Genomic DNA, 20,097 nt, shown 5'->3' on the forward strand with positions numbered 1-20,097 from the left:
AGTGCAGACAATGCATTGTGGGACACCTCATCATTGAAAGGAAGATAAATGTTACAACTGGTAAATTCCAGAGATGCCTTCACACGAAGAGCCATAACCTTCAAAGTTGTGTTGAGTGGCACGTGTCTGCTGTAGACAGAATACAGAACGTACATGCAAATACCACCCAGTGCTCTTTCATAATCAGTGTGGTTCTTAAAATAGGTATGACCACCACAGAAGGTAGGGGTCTACATTGCTGAGACCCAAGTTTCCTAGAGAGTGACACAAAAAACAGGGTTAGTGCACAGAAGATTTCATAGTTCAGCCAAGTGATACAAAAAACTGCTGCAGTTCCACTGGAGGACTGCACTATCTGTATCCTATACAGATACACATCTGTTCCAAATCAGGGTGCATGTCTGGGTCTGGGGTTACGGGAACCGCAAGGAACGCTGCCTGAGGTACAAAGGCAGAACATGTGGGGCTAAATGGCATGAGGGCCATCACAATCTCCCCTTTTTGGAGGGCTACTACCTCACCTTCTTGTCTCTAAATGATTTAGACTTCTAGAAGGGCTTGTCTGTCTCATATTCTGAGACAGAGGAGGAACATATAGTCCTATAATCTGCAATCTGTGACTCCTTCAGCCACCAGCTAGCACCTGGTTGTAGGTCAGCAGAGTCCTGGGAAGGGAATGTCCTGGGGACCCCTCCTGGTAAGGGGGTGTAGGGGAAGCAGCAGGAGAAGACAGGCAGCCTGAAGGTCCAGACACAGAAGACACTGAGTGGACAACATTGTTGTAGCATACCATCCATCACTATTGTATGTGTAAAATATAGGTGATCATATTTTTTCTTGGCCTCTTGATATGTGAGACAGTTCAGGGACTTTTTCTCCTGGATTTTCTTTTTGCATTTGAAAACAGTGCAGTCTGATGAACAGGGGGGAAATGTGCTTCCCACAGCTGACATAGATTGCAGGAGGGGTATAAGTACATTCAAGTGCAACTGATAGCCACAATTCCTACAGACCAGGCTGGTGTTGCAACGTGAAGACGTGTGTCCAAATCACATGCCTTTGCAGAACACATGGAAGCAGAAATATACATCTTGACATCACAGTGACACACCACCGCCCTCATCTTGACCCTCTCAGGCAACAAGTCATCTTCAATGGCCAAGATGAAGGCTCCAGCATCAAATCTATTATCTTACGGCAGCTGCTGGACACAAAGGACAAAATGCACATCTCGCTGTTCTGAATTAGCAACTTGTACCAGTCTGTAAAAGGAGATCTCAATGGAAAATGATACCCTGACCCATAATCAGACTCTTACAGGGGTTACAGTGACAGGAATATCGCCCAGCTTGTCACAGATGAGCAGCACCTGTGACTGAATGGGGAAGGCAGAACAGAGGCACTTTTCACTTTTGAAGTCACTGCCACTTCCTCAAATCTGCCTTTAGGATGTTCAACACAAAGAATGGACGCCTTGTCGTCGAAAAGGAATCCTTGTCCATCCTAGAACAAATTATTGGGGGGGAGTATTTTCCACCTTGTATCTGAGCTCTACATTCCTCCTATACCTTTTCAAATTGTAATATAACTTAGCTTTAGAAGAGACTGCTGGGGTCATGAAGCCACCAGCAGAAGAAAGTTTAATTCACTTCATGTTGAATCTTCTGCTATGGTACCACCAAACCCAAACAGGGGCTTTCCCCACGGTCACCACCCAGCCACAGCAACTGTTATCGGGCCAGTAAAGCATTTCCCAGCATCCCCATGCTCCAGCCGTGATGAGTACATACTCTGTGGCTTGTATGAGGAGTTTCCAGCTCAGGCACCAACAGTATGATCACTTTGTGGTCCGAGGCTACCACCGTGCAGTCACTTGATGACCCCATCCCACAACAGAATGGCTACCGTGCTGAGTTTTGGGCATAGTACTGTTGCAAGAAAGAAGAGTGCAAAAACAGAAAGGAAAAAAGGTTGAATATATGCCACACTGAGTGAATTTCCCTGCATAATTCACACTTCTGTAAAATTTGGAAAAGAAGTATCAACTGAAGCCCAACAAAGATACCATATAGTTAACAATGAAAAGATGTAGAAGTTCTGAAGGTAAGAAAATGAGTGCCCAAAACACAAACTGGATCCAAGAACATCCCAGAAAAGGTAGAAAGGAGAAAGAATAGTAGAAATACAGACTTTCAGCACAGAAAGAGAAGTAGCGCTGTGAGGGCTGGGACGCCGTGCTGGTCAGGCACGTACTCAGTAAGAGATGTGAGTCCCCTTGTGGGATAGTGCAGGAAGAAGAAAGAAAAAGTTTGAGATTTGCCAATGGCAATGTAAATCTGTCAGAGACAGCGAAGGACAGATGAATGGATCAGACAGCACTGTGAAAGGAGTATCAGGTGAACATTAACAAAAAAAGATGGTGCTGAGGGAATAAAACTAGGAAACGAGACACTATAAGCAACAGGCAGTTTTTTGCTATTTGGGCAGCAAAATAACTGATATTGGCTGAAGTAGAGGCAATACAAAACGTAGACTGGCAATGGCAGAAAAAGTGTTTCTTAATAACAGAAATTTGTTAACAGTGAATATAAATTTAAGTGTTAGGGAGTCTTTTCTGAAAGCATCTGTCTGGATTGTAGCCTTGTATTGAAGTGAAACTATCAATGATAAGCAGTCCAGGCAAGCAGAGAGTAGAAGCTTTTGAAAATATGTTGTGCTACAGAAGAATGCAGCAGATTACATGGGTAGATTATGTAACTAATGAGGTGGTACTGAATAGAATTGGGAGATTTGAAATTAATGGCAAACTTGACTAAAAGAAGGAATTGGTTGATAGAACACTTTCTGAGACATCAAGGAGGGAAGTTTGACGGTGTGTGTGGGGGGAGGGGGGGGGGGGGGTGTAGAGGGAGACCAAGAGATGAATACAGTAAGCAAATTCAAAAGGATGTAGGTTGCAGTAGTTACTCAGACGTGAGGCTTGCACCGGATAGAGTAGAATGACGAGGAGCTGCATCGAACCGGTCTACGAACTGAAGATCACGACGACAACAACATCAGAGATGATAGACAAAGTTCCAATAATAACAAAGCTATATACTTATTTTAGTATTGTTAATAACAATAGTCAATATTTTCTAAAATGCTGTTTATATATAGCAATTGTGATCTGTTCACCAATTTAGGGGATGATGATAATAATAATAATACCAAACTGTATTATTATATTTTACCAAAAAGTTTGTTCACTTTATACTTATGTAGCGAATACAAGTTAACTTGATCTGAGTTTGCTGGAGTGGCTGTTAAATCACATACAAAAATTATCATCTTTAGTGGGAAATATTTAGTACTGTATCATTTGTATATCATATACATGGGTTGTGCCATAAATACATGCTGGTATCATACATCAGTCTTTTTTTTTTTATTAATTAAGACCAGAAAAATGGGATAACTGCAGTTTGTCATCAAGCAGCTGCTGTGTAATAATTTTTCTACGTGAAAGAAAGAAAGAAATTATCCCAATAGAACCGCCGCAGAGTAGTGGGAAATGGTCATGAGTATCAAAACAGCCTTGGCTTTTTTCAAGTTGAGTTCTGTTAAGCAACCTAGTTGGATAGAGATGTGGCTATATTTGGCAGACATTGGTATCTGTCAATTAGCTTCGAAGAGGTGCACACCAGGGTACAATTATGACTCCATTGGCAACCACAAACATTTTTCTATGAAGGCATTGGCCATCTTGTCTCACAATAGGGTAAATTTAGTAACAGTTATGGCAATTACTTTTGAAATAATCAGCAATTTACTTGCTTTTTCCATCTGTCTCACTTTCAGCTGACTGCCTCATATCATTTAAGCATGATACATGTGCTTACAAATGTTGAGTGTCCCAACATAGCATCTGTGTACAAGTTTTTTAATGGAAACACTGCTGCTTGTAGAGAATATGGTACATGATATACCATCTACAGAGTACGAGACTGAACAATGTTTACTTGTGTTTTCACTAAGACGAATGAAGTGTTTTCACTAAACAGCACAAGACCGGTGTAGTACCCAGCAGTCACATCTCATCTGAATATGCAAACAAGCAGAGTATGGATGAAGTATAAGTCATAATTCAGTTGGTAGAATGTAGTTCTTCAACAAACTCATACAGAAATTTTAAAGTGAGCAGTGCTCCAAGTACAACAATACGTTAGACATTACTATGCACAGCCTCAGTCCTTTTCATTTGCAGCAAATTTATCACCATTAAAGAGAAGTTGAAGGTAGATGATTGGCTAATTGCAAACAGCTGAGTAACTACATTAATGATGGTTACTGATGAAGTCACTTTCACTCATGACGGTATCAATAACACTCATAACTCACTCACTGGTTCAAGAAAAACTCATACGCCTTTATGGAGAATGCTTGTCTTAAATGTGTGGTGTGGTGTGATAGACAATCAGTTGATTGGGCCTGTTGCATTACCACATCATATTAAAGGGCCCCAATATCTACACTCTCTTTTTTAAAAAAAGTGTTCCAGCATTATTGAAAGACACTCCTTTGGCTACAAAGATGAGTAAGTTCTTCCAGCATGACAGGGACCAGCACTAGCCACCAGGTGACACTATTTAAACCCACCATCCCACAGACGATGAATCGGCATAAATGGCCACATTTCTTGGACACCCAGAGTCAGTGTATTTCAGCCCTTTAGATTTTTGTTTGTCACGATGATTGAAAGGAGTGTCTGTGGGGATCACTGAAAACCTAAGCCTTCAATGTTATGAATATTAATGACCTCATAAAAGCCTGCCTAAACAATCCCAAAAGAGCTACATGTAGTGTTGACAAGAGAAATCAAAAGAGCACTGAAGTTGTAGGTGGAATGTATGGAGGTCAACTTCGAACTTTAACCTATTCCTTTGCTTAAAATATTCTACGATTATTTGTTTGATTTACGTCCTGACAGTTGTAGCTCTGTAAGCACTAAAAATAGAAATATGATATGTGGAACATTTTACTCTAATTAGTCTACACTACCATCTCTTAAAATAGTTACTAAACCTCCTAAGACGTAAACGTATCTTACGTTCTCCAGGAAAATACTTTTATTTATATTCTAAAATGCCTTGAATTGACTGTTAAATATGCTTCTGACAATGCTAATAATATAAATGGAACATTTACCTGGAATTAAAAGATGATATTGACATCACATGTTCAATACAGTGCTTTAACACAATGCATTTCTCTACTTGAAAGTTTTCAGAAAAGTTGTAAATGGCATGCTGCATATAAAGCAAATACACTGAAGGAAAAAAAAACACTGGCAACACACAGAAGGAGTTGTGCGACATTATCAAAAGTTGGTAGGCACGTTTCTTCATCTGAAAGGCAATGTATACTTAAATTTCTTGCCATTATCATAAGAGCGGCACTAGTAACACCACTATGCAGATGCAAATCAGGTCTGCTTTAAATACACGCTGTAATAGTCATGAGTGTTTGTTATTTTAAAGACTGGACATGGTGAGTTGATGTTAGTCAGGAATGCCTTTAAGGTGACAAAGATACCATTATCAACACTTCACTGAGTTCAAAAGGAGTCATATAACAGGGCTATGAGAAGCTGCATGTTCCTTCTGCAATACTGCAGAAAGATTTGGCAGGAATGTAGCCACTGTACATGATTGCTGGCAGCATTGGTCTCAAGAATGTATGGTCACAAGAAGACCAGGTTCCAGATGCACCAACAATCTGAGCAGCAGTTGTCACCACAGTGACAAACGAACTTTTACTAATCAGTTACTTCAAGGGCACCTCTGTAGTGTGCATTCCACTGACCCCAAACAGCTGTCATTTGTGACTTCCGTGGTGTAAAGCTAGTGTTCATTGGAGGGCAGAATGGAAGTTTGTTATGCCTTCTGGTGTCTGCCTTGATGCCAGTGATGGCCGTGTATTTGTTAAGAGGCAGCCAGTTGAGGGGCTGCAATCAACTGTCTGTGTGCCAGACACACTGGACCTACACCTGGAGTTACGGCCTGGGTGTGATTTTGTATGACAGCAGGAGCACTCTCGTAACTATCCCATGCAACCTGACTACAGATTTTTACATCAATCTGCTGATTCGACCTTCTGTGCTGCCATTCACGGATGACATTCCAGGGGGTACTTCTTAATAGAATAATGCTCACCTACGCACCACTGCTGTAACACAATATTCTCTACAGAGTGTTGACACGTTGCTTTGGTCTGCTCGATCGGCAGATCTGTCTCCAATCGAGCGCATATACATCATCATCAGACTATAACTCCAGCATCACCCAAGCAGCATTAACTGTCCCTGTATTGACCAATCAAGTGTAACTGGCATGGAACTCCATACCACAAACTGACATCCCGCACCTGTACAACATAATGCATTTAAATTGCACACCTGCATTCAACATTCTGGCAATTACACTGGTTAGTAATGCATCAGAATTTCACAATTTCAATGGCTTATCTCATGTTTACATTAACTGTGATACGGCAATTTTAATCATTTAAATGTGTTACCTACACAAATGTCTTCTCAAAATTTTACTATTCTACATTAATTATTTTTTTTTTGTGTTGTTTTTTTTTTCCACTAGTGCACATAGGCTTACAAGATCCGAAGTTATACCGAAGGAACATTACAGTTTAACGTTTTAAAGTCACTGGAGATTGACCGCATGCTCCAACTGAACAGGGATGGAGCAAGTTCAGGATCATATCCCTTTCAAAGATACTATCCTGGCATTACATTTGAAACAGTTTAAGGTAATAACAAGAAAGTTAAATGTGGATGGCCAAATTGAGATTTGTATTGTCTCTTCCCAAACAGAGTATAAACAATGTACTACATACTTACATACAATAAATGTATTTTTGTTGTCCTTCTGATTTGACACAAACTGTACTCCATTTTATAATATTTATTTACAGGCAGATGTTTATGCATTACCTTCTTCTTGGTGACTGGATGAGTGTAGATAAGAGGATGTATTGGACCACTGCGTCTGTCACTAACCATCCACAATCTCTCCCACTCTGCTCTCTTTTCAGTACTAAGGCCTTCAATCAGTTCTGTCAAAGGTGCAAAGACTGTGTTGCCTTTCTTTGGCACTGACACTATATGGTATAAAGAATAGGCAAATGGAGCTGGCTGGAAAGAACCATCAATGTGCCAGCCAGTTCGACCAACCCCTGAAAATATTACCAGTAATTGAGCAATTAGTACATTCACAATCGCAGTATTCAAACACAGCAATAAATTGGTCTAAACTGGTATCTACACTTTGTTAATGAAATAAGAACAGCCAAACTTCTAGAAATAAATACGTGCAATAAAAGTAATACAAATTGGAGAAATATTTCTTCCATGTGACTGCAAGGTAAATATAAGAAATATAACTTCCAAGGAGTTGAGAGACCGATATGCACAAGAAATTAAAATATTTTAAATTATGGAGTGTAGCATACACATTTTCACACAGATAATAATGAGTGTACCAGTCACTGTTGTGCTTCCACTGGTAACCTCAACTCATTATGGAAGCTGTTTCATTGAACTGGTGAATAAAATGTGTTCTAAGGCAATGTTAATGACAGTGCTGTTGAAGGTTTTGTTTGGGATGTAACTACACTCTTTCCATTCAGACTTCACATTTTCATGTTCACTAAAATTTTCATACAACAACCGAAGGCTGCCTCATTCTCATAAACTAAATTGTTTGATAATGGGATCTTACTAGATGAATCGTCTGATACCACTTTTAGTCAAATTCTCAAGGTCTTCAGCTTTTGCTCAGAAACTCTCTTTTCCATTCCTTTCATCTTGGTTTGCTATTTCACTACCTGTTCTACAAATCATAAAAACATTTTAGCATGATTTACATAAAAAGAAACTGACCCCCAAAAGATAATCATCCTAATATATATACAGCCAATTTAAATAAAAATAAACAGAATAATATTTTATAAAGTAAAAATACAATTTAACATAAAAAGAATTACACGAAATCACCATTTTATCGATGCTGTCAAAAAGCACAAGAGAATATATATTTCACTGGAAACACTTAGATACATATCTCTGACTTGTGAACTTTTTGAGTCTTTACTGGATGCAATTCACTGGAAGCTGGTTCTGAAAAGAAAGGGAAGTCGGACATATTGTTCCAAAATTATTAATTGGTTATTGTCATAGGACTGTGAGATCAAGAGCCAATATGTATACAGGGTGTCTCAGAAATGTTATGACGAACTTCCAGTATAGATGGGGCACATCATAAGGACTGAGAATTGCACAGCAACCCACGGCCACAAACGTCAGGGGTACCTGGCAGCAGAGACTGAAGATGGGAAAGGGAGTTTGTAAGAACTTAAGACTCTATGCCTTGACTATGTGTATACCTTTTGTGTTGCTGTGGACACTGTTATTCTTTATTTCACTAGCAAATTACTCTGCTAACAAAGCAAGAGAGTGCTTCATCTCAAACATTTATTGGCCATACTGAGCACACATGGTGCATGACATGAATACATCTCTAATTGTTTAGCAGATGTTCAAAGTTTGGTGATGCCAAGCATGCCTGAGACCAAGGGAGCATTGACTACTAGACACGCTCCATCACATGGAGTTTCTTTGATTGTAGCAGCTATGCAGATGATTCTTGGGAGAAGATCCATTCCAGACTCCACAGGATCAAGATACATCCGCAATTTTATGGATTTCCACAGAAAAAAATCAGGGCTTGATAAATCCAGTGAGTATGGTGCCCAGGGAACCACTCCTCCATGGCCAATCCATCGATGCATGAGTGACCTGTTCAAATGCCTACTAACAACCAGTCCAAAATGCCTGCTCAGGCACCCCATCACACTGGAACCACAAGCTGCGCCTCACATTTGCTAGAACATCTTCAAAGCAGGCAGCATTCCCTCCAGTACTCTCATGTACATCAAAACCCAGCAGTGCACAGTAGCTCTTGCAGCCATGGGTTGCTATGCAATTCTCAATCCTTATTATGTGCCCCACCTCCCACTGTAACGATAGTCAATAGTTACTCAAGTATAGTTTCTTATATTATGACATGGTATGATCCTCAGAAAAAAATTGTATGTCGACTGCCTCTGGCCTCAAAGCCAACACAATTATATTATATTATATTATATCATCATCATTTCTTTCCTTTCTCAGACGTTATGTCTGGTTAAAAATGGAAAGTGACGTTGACCTTGATCAAGCGTGATTTCCTTTTAACTGTACGGTATATGTTACATTGCATTTAGGAACTTTCGGGTAATTGGACATGTATCAATAATTACAGATTTCTGCAGTTGTATACATACATTTGGATGTAGCTGTATTGCGTTGATGTACTGGTGGATATTGTGTTGTATGACTCCTGTAGTTGATAGTATAATTGGTATAATGTCAACTTTATCCTGATGCCACATGTCCTTGACTTCCTCAGCCAGTTGGATGTATTTTTCTATTTTTTCTCCTGTTTTCTTCTGTATATTTGTTGTATTGGGTATGGCTATTTCGATTAGTTGTGTCAATTTCTTCTTTTTATTGGTGAGTATGATGTCAGGTTTGTTATGTGGCGTTGTTTTATCTGTTATAATGGTTCTGTTCCAGTATAATTTGTATTCATTATTCTCCAGTACATTTTGAAGTGCATACTTGTATGTGGGAACGTGTTGTTTTATTAGTTTATGTTGTATGGCAAGTAGTTGATGTATTATTTTTGCTACATTGTCATGTCTTCTGGGGTATTCTGTATTTGCTAGTATTGTACATCCGCTTGTGATGTGGTCTACTGTTTCTATTTGTTGTTTGCAAAGTCTGCATTTATCTGTTGTGGTATTGCGATCTTTAATAATATGCTTGCTGTAATATCTGGTGTTTATTGTTTGACCCTGTATTGCAATCATGAATCCTTCCGTCTCAATGTATATATTGCCTTTTCTTAGCCATGTGTGGGATGCGTCTTGATCGATGTGTGGCTGTGTTAGATGATATGGGTGCTTGCCATGTAGTGTTTTCTTTTTCCAATTTACTTTCATCGTATCTGTTGATGTTATGTGATCTAAAGGGTTGTAGAAGTGGTTATGAAATTGCAATGGTGTAGCCAATGTATTTATATGAGTGATTGCTTTGTGTATTTTGCTAGTTTCTGCTCGTTCTATAAAGAATTTTCTTAAATTGTCTACCTGTCCATAATGTAGGTTTTTTATGTCAATAAATCCCCTTCCTCTTTCCTTTCTGCTTAATGTGAATCTTTCTGTTGCTGAATGTATGTGATGTATTCTGTATTTGTGGCACTGTGATCATGTAAGTGTATTGAGTGCTTCTAGGTCTGCGTTACCCCATTTCACTACTCCAAATGAGTAGGTCAATATTGGTATAGCATAAGTATTTATAGCTTTTGTCTTGTTTCTTGCTGTCAGTTCTGTTTTCAGTATTTTTGTTAGTATTTGTCTATATTTTTCTTTTAGTTCTTCTTTAATATTTGTATTATCTTTTCCTATTTTTTGTCTGTATCCTAGATATTTATAGGCATCTGTTTTTTCCATCGCTTCTATGCAGTCGCTGTGGTTATCCACTATGTAATCTTCTTGTTAAGTGTGTTTTCCCTTGACTATGCTATTTTTCTTACATTTGTCTGTTCCAAAAGCCATATTTATATCATTGCTGAATACTTCTGTTATCTTTAGCAATTGGCTGAGTTGCTGATTTGTTGCTGCCAGTAGTTTTAGATCATCCTTGTATAGCAAACGTGTGATTTTGTGTTGGTATGTTCCAGTAATATTGTATCCATAATTTGTATTGTTTAGCATGTTGGGTAGTGGGTTCAGAGCAAGGCAGAACCAGGAAGGACTTAATGAGTCTCCCTGGTATATTCCACGCTTAATCTGTATTGGCTGTGATGTGATATTATTTGAATTTATTTGGATATTAAGTGTGGTTTTCCAATTTTTCATTACTATGTTTAGGAACTGTATCAATTTAGAATCTACTTTGTATATTTCCAATATTTGTAGTAACCATGAGTAGGGTACACTATCAAAAGCTTTTTGGTAATCAATGTATGCATAGTGTAGTGACCTTTGTTTAGTTTTAGCTTGATATGTCACCTACGCCTCTATTATCAGTTGCTCTTTACATCCTCGTGCTCCTTTGCAACAGCCTTTTTGTTCTTCATTTATAATTTTGTTCCGTGTTGTATGTGTCAATTTCTGTGTAATGACTGAAGTTAATATTTTTTATATTGTTGGTAGGCATGTTATGGGGTGATATTTTGCTGGGTTTGCTGTGTCTGCTTGATCTTTAGGTTTCAGATAAGTTATTCCACGTGTAAGTGCATCAGGAAATGTGTATGGGTCTGCAATGTAACTGTTACATAATTTATATGAATATAATAGAGGGAAACATTCCACGTGGGAAAAATACATCTAAAAACAAAGATGATGAGACTTACCAAACAAAAGCGCTGGCAGGTCGATAGACACACAAATAAACACTGACATACACACAAAATTCGAGCTTTCGCAACCCCTGGTTGCTTCGTCAGGAAAGAGGGAAGGAGAGGGAAAGATGAAAGGATGTGGGTTTTAAGGGAGAGGGTAAGGAGTCATTCCAATCCCGGGAGTGGAAAGACTTACCTTAGGGGGAAAAAAGGACTGGTATACACTCGCGCGCACACACACACACACACACACACACACACACACATCCAAATGCACATACACAGACACAAGCAGACATTTGTAAAGGCAAAGAGTTTGGGCAGAGATGTCAGTCGAGGTGGAAGTAAAGAGGCAAAGATGTTGTTGAAAGACAGGTGAGGTATGAGTGGCGGCAACTTGAAATTAGCGGAGGTTAAGGCCTGACCAATAACGAGAAGAGAGGATATACTGAAGGGCAAGTTCCCATCTCCAGAGTTCTGACAGGTTGGTGTTGGTGGGAAGTATCCAGATAACCCGGACGGTGTAGCACTGTGCCAAGATGTGCTGGCCGTGCACCAAGGCATGTTTAGCCACAGGGTGATCCTCATTACCAACAAACACTGTCTGCCTGTGTCCATTCATGCGAATGGACAGTTTGTTGCTGGTCATTCCCACATAGAACGCTTCACAGTGTAGGCAGGTCAGTTGGTAAATCACGTGGGTGCTTTCACACGTGGCTCTGCCTTTGATCGTGTACACCTTCCGGGTTACAGGACTGGAGTAGGTGGTGGTGGGAGGGTGCATGGGACAGGTTTTACACCGGGGGCGGTTACAAGGGTAGGAACCAGAGGGTAGGGAAGGTGGTTTGGGAATTTCATAGGGATGAACTAAGAGGTTACAAAGGTTAGGTGGACAGTGGAAAGACACTCTTGGTGGAGTGGGGAGGATTTCATGAAGGATGGATCTCATTTCAGGGCAGGATTTGAGGAAGTCGTATCCCTGCTGGAGAGCCACATTCAGAGTCTGATCCAGTACCGGAAAGTACCCTGTCACAAGTGGGGCCCTTTTGGGGTTCTTCTGTGGGAGGTTCTGGGTTTGAAGGGGTGAGGAAGTGGCTCTGGTTATTTGCTTCTGTACCAGGTTGGGAGGGTAGTTGCGGGATGCGAAAGCTGTTTTCAGGTTGTTGGTGTAATGGTTCAGGGATTCCGGACTGGAGCAGATTCGTTTGCCACGAAGAACTAGGCTGTAGGGAAGGGACCGTTTGACGTGGAATGGGTGGCAGCTGTCATGATGGAGGTACTGTTGCTTGTTGGTGGGTTTGATGTGGACGGACGTGTGAAGCTGGCCATTGGACAGATGGAGGTCAACGTCAAGGAAAGTGGCTTGGGACTTAGAGTAGGACCAGGTGAACCTGATGGAACCAAAGGAGTTGAGGTTGGAGAGGAAATTCTGGAGTTGTTCTTCACTGTGAGTCCAGATCATGAAGATGTCATCAATAAATCTGTACCAAACGTTGGGTTTGCAGGCCTGGGTAACCAAGAAGGCTTCCTCTAAGCGACCCATGAATAGGTTGGCGTACGAGGGGGCCATCCTGGCACCCATGGCTGTTCCCTTTAATTGTTGGTAGGTCTGGCCTTCAAAAGTGAAGAAGTTGTGGGTCAGGATGAAGCTGGCTAAGGTAATGAGGAAAGAGGTTTTAGGTAGGGTGGCAGGTGATCGGCGTGAAAGGAAGTGCTCCATCGCAGCGAGGTCCTGGACGTGCGGAATATTTGTGTATAAGGAAGTGGCATCAATGGTTACAAGGATGGTTTCCGGGGGTAACAGGCTGGGTAAGGATTCCAGGCGTTCGAGAAAGTGGTTGGTGTCTTTGATGAAGGATGGGAGACTGCATGTAATAGGTTGAAGGTGTTGATCTACGTAGGCAGAGATACGTTCTGTGGGGGCTTGGTAACCAGCTACAATGGGGCGGCCGGGATGATTGGGTTTGTGAATTTTAGGAACAAGGTAGAAGGTAGGGGTGCGGGGTGTCGGTGGGGTCAGGAGGTTGATGGAGTCAGGTGAAAGGTTTTGTAGGGGGCCTAAGGTTCTGAGGATTCCTTGAAGCTCCGCCTGGACATTAGGAATAGGATTATCTTGGCAAACTTTGTATGTGGTGTTGTCTGAAAGCTGACGCAGTCCCTCAGCCACATACTCCCGACGATCAAGTACCACTGTCGTGGAACCCTTGTCCACCGGAAGAATGACGATGGAACGGTCAGCCTTCAGATCACGGATAGCTTGGGCTTCAGCAGTGGTGATGTTGGGAGTAAGATTAAGGTTTTTTATGATGGATTGAGAGGCAAGGCTGGAAGTCAGAAATTCCTGGAAGGTTTGGAGGGGGTGATTTTGAGGAAGGGGAGGTGGGTCCCGCTATGACGGAGGACGGAACAGTTCCAGGCAGGGTTCAATTTCGATAGTGTCTTGGGGAGTTGGATCATTAGGAGTAGGATTAGGATCATTTTTCTTCGTGGCAAAGTGATATTTCCAGCAGAGAGTATGAGTGTAGGACAGTAAATCTTTGACGAGGGCTGTTTGGTTGAATCTGGGAGTGGGGCTGAAGGTGAGGCCTTTGGATAGGACAGAGGTTTCGGATTGGGAGAGAGGTTTGGAGGAAAGGTTAACTACTGAATTAGGGTGTTGTGGTTCCAGATTGTGTTGATTGGAATTTTGAGGTTTTGGAGGGAGTGGAGCTGGAAGTGGGAGATTGAGTAGATGGGAGAGACTGGGTTTGTGTGCAATGAGAGGAGGTTGAGGTTTGCTGGAAAGGTTGTGAAGGGTGAGTGAGTTGCCTTTCCGGAGGTGGGAAACCAGGAGATTGGATAGTTTTTTAAGGTGGAGGGTGGCATGCTGTTCTAATTTGTGGTTGGCCTGTAGGAGGATGCTCTGAACAGCCGGTGTGGATGTGGGAGAGGAAAGATTGAGGACTTTTATTAAGGATAGGAGTTGATGGGTGTGTTCATTGGCTGAGTTGATGTGTAGGTGAAGGATTAGGTGGGTGAGGGCAATGGATTGTTCAGTTTGGAACTGGTATAGGGACTGATGGAAAGAAGGGTTGCAGCCAGAGATGGGAACTTTAAGTGTGAGGCCTTTGGGGGTAATGCCAAATGTCAGACAAGCCTGAGAAAATAAAATATGGGAGTGTAATCTGGCTAGGGCGAAGGCATGTTTGCGGAGGGAATGTAAATAAAACTTAATGGGGTCGTTGTGAAGAAGAACTCCAGAATTTCCTCTCCAACCTCAACTCCTTTGGTTCCATCAGGTTCACCTGGTCCTACTCTAAATCCCAAGCCACTTTCCTTGACGTTGACCTCCATCTGTCCAATGGCCAGCTTCACACGTCCGTCCACATCAAACCCACCAACAAGCAACAGTACCTCCATCATGACAGCTGCCACCCATTCCACATCAAACGGTCCCTTCCCTACAGCCTAGGTCTTCGTGGCAAACGAATCTGCTCCAGTCCGGAATCCCTGAACCATTACACCAACAACCTGAAAACAGCTTTCGCATCCCGCAACTACCCTCCCAACCTGGTACAGAAGCAAATAACCAGAGCCACTTCCTCATCCCTTCAAACCCAGAACCTCCCACAGAAGAACCCCAAAAGTGCCCCACTTGTAGTAGGGTACTTTCCGGGACTGGATCAGACTCTGAATGTGGCTCTCCAGCAGGGATACGACTTCCTCAAATCCTGCCCTGAAATGAGATCCATCCTTCATGAAATCCTCCCCACTCCACCAAGAGTGTCTTTCCGCTGTCCACCTAACCTTCGTAACCTCTTAGTTCATCCCTATGAAATCCCCAAACCACCTTCCCTACCCTCTGGCTCCTACCCTTGTAACCGCCCCCGGTGTAAAACCTGTCCCATGCACCCTCCCACCACCACCTACTCCAGTCCCGTAACCCGGAAGGTGTACACGATCAAAGGCAGAGCCACGTGTGAAAGCACCCACGTGATTTACCAACTGACCTGCCTACACTGTGAAGCGTTCTATGTGGGAATGACCAGCAACAAACTGTCCATTCGCATGAATGGACACAGGCAGACAGTGTTTGTTGGTAATGAGGATCAAGTGGCTAAACATGCCTTGGTGCACGGCCAGCACATCTTGGCACAGTGTTACACCATCCAGGTTATCTGGATACTTCCCACTAACACCAACCTGTCAGAACTCCGGAGATGGGAACTTGCCCTTCAGTATATCCTCTCTTCTCGTTATTGGCCAGGCCTCAACCTCCGTTAATTTCAAGTTGCCGCCACTCATACCTCACCTGTCTTTCAACAACATCTTTGCCTCTTTACTTCCACCTCGACTGACATCTCTGCCCAAACTCTTTGCCTTTACAAATGTCTGCTTGTGTCTGTGTATGTGCGGATGGATGTGTGTGTGTGTGTGCGCGCGCGAGTGTATACCAGTCCTTTTTCCCCCACACACATATCCATCCGTACATACACAGACACAAGCAAACAGACTGGTATTCAGATGAGAAGTAAGAAAGGAAAAACTAGAGACGGTTGCTAACATTGAAGAAGAGAAAAGCCCCAAAGACAGGAAACCCTCAACTCCCCACCCCCACCCCCCCACCAGTCAAGCAGACATTTAGCCTTTACAAATGTCTGCTTGTGTCTGTGTATGTGCGGATGGATATGTGTGTGTGTGCGCGAGTGTATACCTGTCCTTTTTTCCCCCAAGGTAAGTCTTTCCGCTCCCGGGATTGGAATGACTCCTTACCATCTCCCTTAAAACCCACATCCTTTCATCTTTCCCTCTCCTTCCCTCTTTCCTGACAAAGCAACCAGGGGTTGTGAAAGCTCGAATTTTGTGTGTATGTTTGTGTTTATTTGTGTGTCTATCGACCTGCCAGAGCTTTTGTTTGGTAAGTCTCATCATCTTTGTTTTTAGACATGTTAAATAATTTAGTTAGATGTGAATGTGTTGAGGTGAACTTCTTTAGCCAGAAATTTGCTATTTTATCTTTTCCAGGGGCTTTCCAATTGTGCATAGAATTAATTGCTCGGGTGACTTCATGTTGCAAAATTATCACTTCAGGCATTTGTGGTATCATCTTGTATGTGCCTGTTTCTGCTTGTACTTACCGCGCACGTCTGTTTGACCATATGTTCCTCCAGAAGTGTTCCATGTCTGTTATGTTTGGCGGATTGTTTATTTCAATGTGTGTGTTATCTATTGTCTGGTAAAATCTCTTTTGGCTTGTGTTGAATGTTTGGTTTTGTTTCCTTCTATTTTCACTTTTTTTGTATCTTCTAAGTCGTTTGGCCAATGCTTGTAATTTCTGCTTCTTTTCATCCAATTGCTCTATCGCTTCTTGTTGTGAGATTTTACCAAACCTTTTTCGTTTTTTGTCTAATATTTCATTTCTTATAAATTGTGTTAGCTGTCCGATGTCTTTTCTCAGTTTTTCTATTCTGATCAGTAGCCTGTGTTGGCTGGTTCTGATCTCTGCCTAGTGTGTATATTTAGTGTAGTGAGTGCTCCTATACAAACCAGTAGTTGTAACTCTTCCATAGTTGTATTTTCATTTATTTTGTTGTGTGTGATTGTATTGATAGTTGTTGTTGTTTCGACTTGTGAGTTATTTGGTGGTCTATGCAAGAATGGTCTAATGTCTGTATTTGTGTCTTTGTATTCTATATATGTCAGCTGAAATTTTTCTTCTATATCTAACATGTGTGTCACTTCGTGTTCTATTTGTGCTTGTTATGGTGGCTGTCTTAAGATTTCGTTTTCCTCTGATTGTTTAATTGATGTGTGTTGTTCTTTGTTTGTTTGCTCTGGGATGTTTGATTCCATTACTGTATTTTCTTCTTCTTCTGATTGCACATTATTTTGTTCCAGTATTTGTTGTACTTCTTGTTTCATATTCTCTAATTCTGACTGGGGTATCCTCTTATTTTTTATTATTACATGGATCTGATCAGCTAGTCGTTGTTGTGTTAAAAATTTTAATTCTGGGTATCTGGTAATAAATGTTGTGTGTACTTGTGATCTGTATCCAGTTGTGTTGGTTCCTAAGTTTGTTGCTTGGTAATAACAGAACATGAGGTGTCGGTTAACTTCATCTGACCATTTCATCTTCTGTCTTTGTTTTCCTTCTAAGGTGGTTGCAGGAAACATATCCTGCAAAACACCTCTATCTGGATTTAAATGATTTTCCGTGTGGCTAGCAGTGTCGTTACCATTGTGGACGGGCATAGGGTCCAAGCGTCGTCCCCAACCATGACAGCGCTTGTCCGAGGCTTCATTAGTTCTGTCCTGAACCAACTAATCACACTAAAAGGCGGGTTAGCCCTATTAGTGGTTTGTTCTTTTCGTCGCCTTTTACAACTGGCATAACATACCTGAGGCCTATTCTTTTCCTGGGCCTCCACGGGGTTTATTATTATTATTATTATTATTATTATTATTATACACATTGAAAAATAGTGATCATTCACTAAAATGCACATAGTGACCTTATTTGGTTATTGGTTAGTCATCTGCTGTGTGTGCATGTTATATGTAGTACCCAGAAATATCATTAGGTTTAAGAAAAGGAGAAGTTACTTAATATTGCTAGAAGCTGGAGAGCTGGCAGCAGAAAAGTCAGCACCTTGCTGCTAGCAGCAACACTCAAATGAGTAGGTGTAAATTAAGATGACAGCAGTAGACAACCCTGACCACAAGAACAAAGAAGAAATAAAATGGGAACAAAAATATAAGAAGTATCAAAATATTAAAATGAGTTTATGACATTGATAATAATGAAACAAGAAAGGTATAGGAAAGTTTATCACCAGTTTTTAAAAAAGATATTGTGAACCAAGTGAGCACTTGATGGAAGGTCCCACGTGCAAAGATATAAAGCACCCACATTATAAATGCTTTCTGTAAAGTTACACAATGTGTTACAGAACATTAGACATAACAGCACAACTTAGCAATAATCATTTGACCTGAAACATGTTCAGGGCTTAGTGACAGCATTCAATATAATTACTGGCATTGCAACTTTTCAGTAACATAGTTCAAATTCCATGAAATTAATTAACTTAGGAAATAATTAACAGCAAAGTTCTGAAGTACCTTGCCTCTGTGTATGCTTTTGCATAATTTACAGAAACTTTCAACATAGTGCATGTACCCATAAACAGGGTACTCCTAAAGCAGATGTATAGGATGGTTTCATAAACTTTTCTGATTTTTCTAGACCACCAAATATTTCATAGACAAATTTATAGTTAACACATATAGTTCACTCTGATTAGCAAAATCTACCCTTGCAATTTTTTATCAAATGACTGTAGTTTCTGAAATAACAATTTGTTCATATGCCAGTCTTTGAATAAACTGATGTTGCCTACAATAGTCAGTCTGCAGTTGAAAAGTTCACAGGCAACACTTGTGCCAAGAGAGTCTGCACCTAGCCATCATATTGCTAACATCTCTTCGTAAAAAGTGCACAAAACATTTACATAACATGTCAGCATATTGGTACCCATACATGCATAGTAAACTCAGTGCCTAAAAGTTTCTCTGCATAACTTTTCTGAGGTATTATTACAAAATGCTGTGTCACAAGTGGTTTCACTCATTAGCAGACCATCTTCTGGTGTACTTTGAAATCCTAATCAACCATCATAAATCATCATCTGACTACAATTTCAAAGTGCACCATAAGACAGTCTCTCAACAAATGAAACCAGTTGTACAATAAATTTTGGAGTAATATAGCTGTGTGCAATCATGAGTTTCCAACATTTTCTAACAACTATAAATCACCACTTCCTCAAAATAATGCCAATCATTTGATTCTGATGACCTTTATGAGCAACTATTGATGCCTAGATTGTGTTTTTAAAACCCATACTTCATCATCAGAGTTACAATTTATCTCATGAATTCTGTCATTGGGCTCTTGTTACTTGGAGAGCTAACCTAAAGTACACACTATTTGATGTGACGAAATTAAGAAACTGGTCATCATCTCAACAACAGGACATCAACGATAACAAACGCATGAACGAATGAAACCAAAATTGTGTTGTTGTACAGAATGTTAAGCAAACCCCATCCAATGTTCATTAAGATTTTCAGTTTCACAACTACAGACTGGCATGCTGCCAAAAAGGCAGAGTAGAAAGGGCAAATATCAGGTTTGTTATCTTACAAAATAGTGTACACCATCTTTCTGTGAAAACATTTTGTAATTCATAACTTTACAGCAGTCATTCAGTCTATGATGCTTAATGGTTCCTGCATTAAGCATTACCATTTAATTTACTTTAGAAATAAAGATATATTTTGGACTCCAACCAGGCTGACAATTCCATTATTACAAAGGATATTTTGCCGAATGATCTAGTTGTCTTTGTTATGGTTGTGAATGGTGGTCTAAGATTTACTTGCTGTGTGGAGTTCAAACTTGATTCTTTAAGCAACTCGATTCAGTGCAATTTCCTGATTTTCTTTTAAATTTTTCATCTCAACAATAAATATTCTGGTTTAACTCTTGTGTTTGAACACATGTTTCTTCCTGTGCCAGAACTTACACCACAGTGAAGCAGTCAATTAGAAA

The 20,097-nt window shown here is 40.7% G+C and overlaps 1 protein-coding gene across 2 annotated transcripts in view; it reads right to left on the reverse strand.

Moving 5' to 3' along the window:
* LOC126481387 (uncharacterized) overlaps nt 1-20,097 on the reverse strand; it is a 150,252-nt gene that overhangs the window by 41,535 nt on the left and 88,620 nt on the right. For both annotated transcript variants that reach the window (XM_050105109.1, XM_050105110.1), the window contains exon 3: nt 6,989-7,230. In XM_050105109.1, the coding sequence (XP_049961066.1) occupies nt 6,989-7,230 (242 nt within the window). The remainder of the gene's footprint in view (nt 1-6,988; nt 7,231-20,097) is intronic.

This window comes from Schistocerca serialis, chromosome 5 (assembly GCF_023864345.2).
Source record: "Schistocerca serialis cubense isolate TAMUIC-IGC-003099 chromosome 5, iqSchSeri2.2, whole genome shotgun sequence".
Taxonomy (NCBI): Eukaryota; Metazoa; Arthropoda; class Insecta; order Orthoptera; family Acrididae; genus Schistocerca; species Schistocerca serialis.